The sequence below is a fragment of the Anabrus simplex genome, chromosome 8 (assembly GCF_040414725.1).
Source record: "Anabrus simplex isolate iqAnaSimp1 chromosome 8, ASM4041472v1, whole genome shotgun sequence".
NCBI lineage: Eukaryota > Metazoa > Arthropoda > Insecta > Orthoptera > Tettigoniidae > Anabrus > Anabrus simplex.
In genome coordinates, this window is record NC_090272.1 from 215,683,112 (window position 1) to 215,693,633 (window position 10,522).

Here is a 10,522-nt window from a genome sequence, read left to right on the forward strand (position 1 = left end):
TACTATTCAATGACGCGACTACTGCTGATCTCGTCTTCTGCTTTATGTGCGACAGTGGAGTTATCAAGGGTATATAAATTACAAGTGTACTGTTACTTAGGGAACGTATGTTCCCTTTTGATACATTAGTAGTCTTTTTGGCTTAATTCTATAATTGTTTTTGTTTTATTTTGTACTGAGTTTCCAAATTCCTTTGTTGAATAAATAATTTTGTTTTATATTTTAAATTTCTTTTCCACTTGTTTGTTCAGAGAGGATGATTACCTCGTTGTACTTCCTCTTAAAACAGAAATCACCACCACCACCACCATCTCATACTTCTTTTCAAATTTCATGGCAGATAGATGCGGACAATTCAGATTTAAATAGAACCTTGTTGTGGCAGCCTGATAATGTGTGACTGGAACTTTGTAAAACTGGTTTTATCATGAATAATTCAGATATTATTATTATTATTATTATTATTATTATTATTATTATTATTATGTGGCATATAACTGTGACAATGCTAAACTCAATGTAGTAAAAGAAACTCTTATTTTGGTAAAAAAAAAAAAAAAAAGGTGAGATAGAACCTAGTTATTCTAAGTCCTCGAAATATTGCCATCACTGATCTTCATGTCTGAAGTGCCTACAAAGCATCATTGTGTGATACACTTGCATAATGTCTTTGCAGTGCTTTTTATAAAATAACTTGTAGATGTGCTGCATTTGTTTCACTTGGCACATGTATTGAGCTCTCTGTCCCTGCTTTTCAGAGTGACTTATCTACTATGAAAAACAACTTACTTCCCATAAACTATGGTATTGTCCAATCCTGATGACTCTGTACTTGCAAGAGATGTTTCCTCCCCGTTTATCCTGTTAAGATGTGTGTGTTTGGAGACTTACAAGCTTTCCTTCACCCGGCAAGTTGGCTATGCGGTTAAGTGTGCGCGGCTGTGAGCTTGCATCCGGGAGATAGTGGGTTCGAATCCCACTGTCAGTAGCCCTGAAGATGGTTTTCCATGGATTCCCATTTTCACACCTGTTGGTGAAGGCAGTTTGATACATCCATAGTATCCTCGCGCCTGCCATAAAAGGTGACTGAAAGGGGGCCGAGGGGCTTTATCTTGGGAGCATGGGTTTGCGACAACAGTTTTCTGACTTGAGTCTGGCATTGTTGCAACTTACTGTTTCAGGCTCCTATCTTTCATCTTTCCTCTCTGACCTTGCTTGGTCAACTCTTGTTCTTTTTCCAACCCCGGTGGTATTAGGTTTGCGAGGCCTAGGGAGTTGTTTATTTGCATGCCCTTCTTGACCCTTGCATTTCATTTGCCGATTCCTCCATTTCTTGAAGTGTTGGACCTCTTCCAATCTTAACCCTGATTAGTACCCCCTGTGGTTGAAGGGCAGTAGAATACATCCACCGTATCCCCTGCCTGTGGTAAGAGGCTACTAAAAGGAGCCCCAGGGGCTTTTAACTCGAGAGCATGGGGCCCTTAGCTGAGTCCTGGCATTGTTTCTACTTACTTGCGCCTGGCTTCTTGCTTTCATCTATCCTATCTGATCTCCTTTGCTCAACTGTTGTTCTTTTCCTAACCTGAAGGTATTATTTCTGGAAGCCTAGGTAGTTTTTCATTTTCATTACTGGGGTGGCACTTGGGTTTTCTTTTGGATAACTTCCATTTTTTCCCCTCTGATTACGGTTGCCCGGTATTACTTCCTCTTAAAAAAACAATCACCATGGCAAACACTTCTGACACTGCTTCCACTTACTTGTGCAGGGCTCCTCACTTTAGTCTATTATATCCGACCTTCCTCGGTCAACTCTTGTTCTGTTCTGACCCTAACAGTATTAGACCATTTCAGGCCTTTCATTCCCACTCCCTTCGTGGCCCTTGTCTTTCTTTGGTTGATTCGTTCGTTTTTTGAAGTGTCTGATCCCTTCCAATCTTTTCCTCTGGTTAGTGTTAATAGTGGATGGTTGCCCAAGTTGTACTTCCTCTTAAAACAATCATCACCACCACCACCACCACCACCATCTCTGACTAGTGTTACTAGAGGATGCTTGTACTTACTCTGAAAACAGTAATCGCTACCATGCCCCATTTTCACACCAGGCAAGTGCTGGAACTATACCTTAATTAAGGCCACAGTTGTTACTTTCTCATTTCTAGCCCTTTCTCATCCTTATGCTGCTAGAAATTTTTGATGTGTTAGTGTGACATTAAACAACTAATCTGTCCCAATCTGCTTGTGCTGCTGATAAACACAATACAAAATTTGGTAGCAGTCTCTCTTGTATGCTGTAATAAAGCTACAATAATAAAATTGCACTAATTTCCTGGGAGCCATTTCCATTGAAGATTGCACAGTGCACTTTGTCTTCTGGTATAGGCCAGAACAAATTTATCATTGATCTGTCTCGGTTTCATCCTTGGCTTTGACAATATGAAAGGTATGAGTGATGCTAGTAATACCATTCCTTATGTAGCCAGTCCCTCTTATGAATGGTGTGAAAATGTTACTCATAGGGTTGGTTGATGCGGGCATTTCAGTGGGCTTGGCAGGCTGAGATGTAATAGTAACTTCTGGCTCAGTGCGGAAAGCATTGGGAAACTACCTCACTCCTAGTTTCCCTAGTATGCCTCTTCAGTGATGCCTGGGTCACAGAATGGCTGATGGCTGAGCTGTTGAGGTCCAAACCAGTCTCCAGGCTGAGCACTCAACGTACATGCATATAAGATAGTGTTACGAATCTCACAAAGTAACTTTAAAACATATAATATTTACTAATAAATGCTCTTTTAACACAAAGGAGTTATTATTCAGTCAACATATGATGCATAGAAAGTGTAGGATCTATAAATAAGCGATGTGTGGGACACAGTTGCCAACCGTTGGGAAAATTATAAGAAGAAACCTTGTCCCCCCACTATTTCACACAGGACTGCATGAAAAATTATTCTGAATACATTTTTCTTATGACACTACTTGAAAATAAGTTCTATGCATTTCCATTGTTACGAGAATACTTTCATGATTCTTTTATAGATATGAGTGAAAACGAGGCTTTTCAGATAATAAGTATTCCTTATGCCTGTTGTATACCATGAAATTTTTCTTTCAGTTCAATACTTCAGAAGCAAAAATATCAAAGAATGTTCAATATTGCTGTAGGTTTGAGAAGATTTGAAAAGATCTGGCAAGGTTTGATAGCATTTTGTTTTAAACTGGGGGAAAGGCAAGCAGCAAGTGTGATTCTTGGACTAGCAGTGGGATATTTTCTTGAAAAGGAAGAGAAAGGTGCAGTAAAGCATAATTTACCTGGAGAAGAGATTAGTATGGTTACTGATACCTTTATCATAATTTTAACAATGTATACTGTCATCAGTTGCAGATGTCGTGTTGCTTTTATTCACATGAATAAAAATGATAGCAATGCAACAGAAATTTGGATCTTATTACACGAAAACATATGAGGAATTCTGTAATATTAATAATAATAATAATAATAATAAATGTGCTAACTCCCCCGATTTAAGCGGGAGAGTCTTGATTTTTTGTCCTTCCTCCCGCTCTTCTGATCGCAGAGACTTATCTCCCGATTTTCAGAGCAGATTTAGTTTTCCCGTGTTTTAATATTCCACATTACTTGTTCTTTAAGCAGCTGGAGAGAACTGATGTTCAGCGCGCACTGACATGGCAGATATAATCAGCTGGTGGTGATCTTAATTATGACAGAATATCTCATGTAATGATTTTTTATTTTTTGATTTCCAAATAGCTATTCTGACTATGAAACTATTTTAGCCATATTTACAAAGACAAAACCACGGTTCAGATCAGTGCTTCAGGGAAAAAATTAAAAGAAACCCACTTATAACCTTAAAATGTGTTCAGCAAGGCAAGCGCTTTGAACACAAAGTTAGTTCAGAATTTCTGAAGATGTGTAAGGCAGTTACGATGGGGGAATCAATCATGTGCTCAAAAGCTCAGATATGTGCAGTATTTTAGTATTTATAAAACAAAATACGAAAAATTACGTAATGAAAGTAATATAACATGTCAGATATTAAATAATGTGTCATAACATGTGATATGCCCTAAAAAGGTCTCCTGATTTTTTACTTTCGAAAGTTGACACGTCTGTAATATTGATATATAAAGATCAAACATAAATTGAACATTGCTAATAGTACAGAAGTATGTAAATTAAGTCTACCTTAGTCAATGCACTAATGTTAATTAGAAAACACAATTAGTAATACATGTTTTGGGCCTTTGTAGAAAAGGATCTAGAGAAACACCACATTAAAGGTCTATAAAAAAGAATAAATCTTGAAGAGTCATGCTGGGTTATATCATAAGAAACGAAACATCACAAGAAACAGAAATAATATATAAAATTTCTTGTTCTTGAAGTCTTGGTAGAAAATCAGTTGCATCAGAATGTCATGCTGCAGATAAGTAATGAAGGTGACAATTAGAAAAATGAAAAGATGTGTGTGACCACTATGGAAAAAAGCTACGAAACATAGCATAAAACATGAAACTGATACACTGCCACACGTCAGCTGTTGACGGCAGCAAGGAAGGGGGAAGAGGAAATTGTGGGAGAGAGAACTTATCTGCAATGATGGGAAGAGTTGTGACTTTGTTTTATCAAGGATTTAATAATGTCTCGAAAAAAATGTTTGTTCAGTAATTTCGTTTAAATTGAAAATGGGGTTAAACCTTTAATCTAAATGGATGAAAATGTTTTCATCTATGTTCAGTAGCTTGTCCTTATTTTCTCTGTGGAGCATTAATAGATCGTTGTCAATGGATATGAATTGATGCTGGAAATCTGACTTCCTTCATAGCTTAAAATAGTGTTCTAGATAACGAGTAATGAAATTTGTCAGTTTGACGAATGTAGCTTGATTTTCAGTTATGACATTTAAATGGGTAAACACCCGAATTGGAATAAAAGTTACCGTACTCTTGATGACTGTATGTGTGTTACAGAAGATGTTAGCTTTAGTATTCTGAGTTTTGAAAGCTATGGTAAAATTTTGTTTTTAAAATAGTTTGGTGATCTAAAAATCTGTTTATTATTATTGTATGTGAAAGACAGGACTTCTGTACTGTAAAGTCAATACGGATCAATTACGACATTTTTAAATTGCGTTCCTGATAGTGTTTACTTATAAGTAACCGTATGTAATAAACATAAGAGCTGTCCACTGCCTTGAGATATTTCTCTTGCAGTCTCCTCATAGGCTGCAGTTTTCTTAATTTTATTGTGGTACTCTACAGAGTCCGCTGAGTATAGGCAGAGATGTGCCTCATACTAAGCATTTGATGCACTCTCAACATCCATCGGCCATGCAGACAAATCCATTTTTTGTTTTGATTTCTAGCAATCCCGGCATGCCTAGCATACACCGTTATTACCCTAATTCTCAAGTATTGCAAGCAATTTCACAAGTGAACTTGTGAAGTATTGAAAATTCTTGTGAAGTCTTGAATTTGACAAAAATTTGATGGTGTACAACATAGTTCGTGATTTATGGATGTAATGTTATATTTCCTTTGGTGTGTAGTGTAAAGTATGCAATTTTATTACATTGTCTTTTATGTAGTTGTAAAATTCACTTGCTAATTTTTAAAATCCTTTTTTACTTTTTCAGAGCCCAGCCCCAGTCATCAGCTCCGCTGGTCACAACAAGTCGGCGCATTAAGAAAGCAGTTCGGCGAACTGTTCGATAAGCCGGTTTCCTTTGATTTCCGCTCTACTTATCTTTATCTCTGTCTAAATTTTGTTGGCATCCATATTGAGCCTTTCATACTGCTCTACCTCATTGCTTATAACAAGGTAGTTATAACTGGGCTCAAAGTTGCTACCCATCGCAGGAGTTTGAAGCCATTCACACACAAATCCTGGTGATCCTGTATTTGATGTGGTTTAGATGTTAGTATAGCATGCAATCTCCTGTGGACGTTCTCTTTTTTGGGAGGGTGTAGGTGAAAGGGGGCTTAGGTTGTCGAGAGAAAATTGCGGGAGCGTTCACAGTCGGAGTGCGTAATGTTACTTCTTAGTGGTCAAGTTGTTGCACTAGAAGTAGTTAAGGAAAAAAGATGGAACTTTTTTAATTATTAAGTATATACTTGCATACATACACACTGAACACATTTGTGGCCTGGCCCATGGAATTTATTTTGAATTTTATTAAATGAAGTAGCACACACATGAGTGAGTTGTTGATATTAGAAGAAAATGAAATAAATCACCGGTATATTGATACTGGTTGTGTTGCAAACTCGTTTTGACTCGAGTAAGCATTTCTGTGATATTCTACTGGGCCAGGTCGTCCCTCCTTTTGTGTGTGTAGGCAGGCTCACTCCTTGACTCGTCGTAACGCCGACGGACAGTTTTCTATAAGTCTCTTTTGTTTCTGCTGACGTGTGCATTGAGATTGTGTGTGGGGGTCAAGTTTTTTGGACAAATATATTTACAAATCCAGTGCTTGTGGGAGAATTTTTTAATTCTTTAAGACATAAACACATTATTGATGAATGCGTGAAAGGAGTTAGACTGCTTAGTGTGTAAATATTGTACTAAATGTTAAAGCCTACTTTAATCTAGTTGCTGAAAATTTCATCTGTTGTGAGCATATTATGAAATTAAATATAGTGCTATACTGATTAGGTTTTACAAGTACTACATGGTTGTGAAATCTAAATTATTCCTCTCCATGTTGATTTTAATACTATTGTCACGTAAACAGCTTTCTGCTAGTTTACTGTAAATACAGAACAAGATGAAGTTTTCAGCATGTAAGGAACAAAGAGAAATATATATATATAATTGTGCCTTTTTTTATGATTTTCACAGTGATGACATTGTCACAAGCCATAAACAGGTAATGTCATATGCCATCTTTCGTTCATTTTCCAATCTCCTGTAATTTTCCATAACTGTCTATTTTATCGTGAAAACACTAATTTACCCTTTAGAAGTTACTGGATGATTTTGTTAGGACTTTTGCGTTCGTTTCATCGGCATATGATATTTGTACACATGATTAGAAGAGGAAAAATATGGACAGATGGTTGTATAAAAGTACATATTGGATCAGGTCCACTGTGTCTGTATCACGGCAAGTTCGAAATACACTCTTTTTGATTCTAGAAATGAAGTGTTTTTGTTCCTAGTTTTCCTCCTGTATCTCCTATTTAGGATAAAGATTTCATTTGGCACTGCTGATTGAAGAGGCAAGACTATTGGACGGTCTACTGCTAGGCTCAATTTGGAAAGCACTTATGAGCATCCAGATAATAGTAATAATAATAATAATAATAATATGTATTTAACATCCCTTCGACTACTTAATTTGTAGTGCCATAATTTTGTATTGAACATTTCTGGAAAGTGCCAGGTAATCTTTTTTCACGTTAAGCAAGCCTGGAAGTCATTTGTCTTGTTTTGACAGGATATTAAGGTAGTGCCATACAAATTGCTAAGCACCTGGTCTCAAGGTTCGAAGTTTCATGTAAAGTAGACAGTAAATTATCCTGGTTGTTGTAATAAATACACTGCCGGAAACATTAGTACCAAGTCGGTGAGGAATTTTCTCCTCGTATCAAACTATTTCATGTTTCAGTGTGACATCATTACAAAGTAATACAATCTATATATATTTTCTGAAAGCTTGTTCTATTGCCTCTCTAACGCAAGGTAACAAATTAATTTATTGCCCTTCACATAGCAATCTGTGTAGCATTTCTTAATTGAAGGGACAAAACCAGAATTGTACACTTCACTAATTACTTTCTTATCTCGGCTCTAGTACTTGGTGCATACCTGCCAACTTTCCCGATTTAGGCAGGAGACTCCTGATTTTTGACAGTTTTTCCCGCCTCCCGATTATTCTATTTTTTCTCCTGATTTTAGTTTATTTTTTTGTGAACTTCAAATATTTGTTTTCAAACCCCACCATTTCAACTTTCTTATGCCAGTGGCTGGAAGTCCTCATTGGCCGCTTTCAAATGGAAATATCGACGTTTATTAATGCGAGAAATGTGCGCGAATGTGCGATGTTTATTGAAACCTGTATATCGCGACGCGTATATCGATTGACAATCTCTCATTCTCGCATGCTATGTTCGTGTTCGTTCACATCAGTGTAGTAGATTCCATCCTCTTTGGTCGATTCTAGAGACTAGTCACTTTCTTAGTAATTTAGTGACATAATTTCAATGATAACAACTAGTGACTTTTCTAGAGATTTTAGGAGCCATTTGGAGACAATTCTGACTAATTTTTATTTATCTCAATATAAATAAAATAAAGAGTTTTGTCTCTACATTGCTCAGAATTTAAAAAGAATGATATTTCCGTACCGGTCGTGACCATAGTAACAAGGGGAAATGCACATTTTAATTTTCCGTAATGTCTGTATGTGTGTACGTATGCACACTCATCACGAGAAAACTGCTGATGAGAATTTAATGAAAATTGATATAACGTCGGCGAATAAGTCTCTACAGTCTAGGCCAGGCCTTTCCGACTCGAGCACTTGTGCCGGGGCGCACCAGCGCTGCAGTCGGCAGCACCTTTCCCCTCCTTCCGCACCAACCCCACGCAGTGGTCGTAAGAGACAGTACATTCTCATTCTCTCTCTGTGTGTCATTCTCAGTAGAATCTATTCGATAGAACAGACAGTGGAGCAGTTGGTTTCACCTTCGTTAAAAATGTCGTTTAATCCTTCATGGGTGGATTCATATTTTGTTCTCAATACCGAAGGGAAAGCTCAGTGTTTGTCATGTCATTTTAAGCGTAAATTCTTCAACTGTATGACGACACTACCACAATAAACATGTTTCCACCTATGATGACATCGTTGGCGCAGCAAGAACCGAACAAATTGCCAAGTTGTTCAGAGATACGTAATAACTTACTCATTAGGAATTGTTTTACATCCAATTTAGGAGATTTGTTTTCGTTTTTGGTTTTGTATTACTAAGAACTGTTTAGAATTAGACTTGGATGTGCTGCTAAGGAAAAACACCGGTGGAGTTGGCGGCGCGGTTAGGGGTGCTCAGCTGTGAGCTTGCATCCGGGAGATAATGGGTTCGAACCCCACTGTCGGCAGCACTGAAGATGGTTTTCTGTGGTTTCCCCATTTTCAAACCAAGAAAATGCCGGGGCTGTTCCTTAACCCCTCAGCGTCGCAACCATTTTAGGAGCTTCCTACCCCGCGGCCGGATGAGATTTCAACTACGCGCGACTGAAATACATTCATTCACTTAAAGCGTTACTACAATTATAAGAGTAGCCCGATATTCACGAAATTTTGAATTCCTTATGATAGAACTATGTACATGCAAATAATGACAATTATTTCACATTACCTTAGTAATTTAGTCTCGTGTGATAGAGTTCGAAGCACTCTTCGAGGCAGAGACCCACGTCACACTCCTGGCAGCAGTACACCGACGTCGTCTTTTCTCCGTGTTTTGAACACACGATTCAACGTCTCTGAGGTTGATAATTTCATGATAAAATGTCTTTCCTGCAACCTTGGAACTGTATTATCTGATGCGCGCCGGCCTTGAATATTTCGTTTCCCGGCCGAGCGAACTGATTATGTAAACAAACCTTCCTCCACCTGAACCCGATAAGATAGGCCTAACTGCTCAGTGTTTGTCCCTGTGACTTGTCTGGATATTATTAGAGAATTTAGGAATCCGAATTCACTGTTGAAAACTTTCCTTTGACCTGTATAATTATCAATAGTCTCCTACACGAAATTTCCAAATACTGTTCCTCCTCATCGTCACTCTCATCATTTACCACTGCATCTGCCACAGCCGCATCATTTATTTAATTATCACTGCTGATAATACTGTCACTACTACTTCCGACTAAACTTTCATCTAAATTATACAGTATTTCAAGCACATTACTGTCAGTCAACCCACGGCTGAGCGCGGCGCGTCACACGGACCGATGAAGCTGCAGCAGGACGAAACTGAATGAGGGGAATAACATTCATGACAAAACAAACCAACTCGATACATATTTCAGATAAAAGGTCGAGACATCGTCTTTCAAGCGAGATATATACCATGAACAACTGGTTCTCGTATCGTATGACAGAAAGCAGCACTAACTGATGCCTACCCAGAGCGCTTGTGGAGAGTTACGAAAATATTACAAGCCGAGAAATAAAGACAATATGATAAATATTTTGCAGTCTCAATGTACAAATAGAGCAAAGAACATCACGCGAAAAGACAAACTTCTCATATCATCATTTCTTTATTTTATTACGTGGGAAAGAATGAAGCAAACAGGGGCCTGTTCCACAAACGAACTTTGCAACTTTTCAACTTTGCCCTTTTCACTTTTCAATTCTTGCAAAGTGCAAAGTCTTTCTTTTCCACCATGAACTAGGTTGTACTTTTCAATTTCTTCGCAAAGTGAAAAGTCTTTGCGAATGAGTGATCCGATCGAGTTTATTCCATGAGCAAACTTTATAGGCCTAATACT

General features: G+C 37.8%; 1 protein-coding gene across 2 annotated transcripts in view; it reads left to right on the top strand.

Moving 5' to 3' along the window:
- Positions 1 to 7,162, top strand: part of LOC136878997 (nuclear pore complex protein Nup153) — a 155,852-nt gene extending 148,690 nt beyond the window's left edge. For both annotated transcript variants that reach the window (XM_067152672.2, XM_067152673.2), the window contains exon 9: positions 5,658 to 7,162. In XM_067152672.2, the coding sequence (XP_067008773.2) occupies positions 5,658 to 5,736 (79 nt within the window). In that variant the 3' untranslated portion in view covers positions 5,737 to 7,162. The remainder of the gene's footprint in view (positions 1 to 5,657) is intronic.
- Positions 7,163 to 10,522: the final 3,360 nt, after the last annotated feature.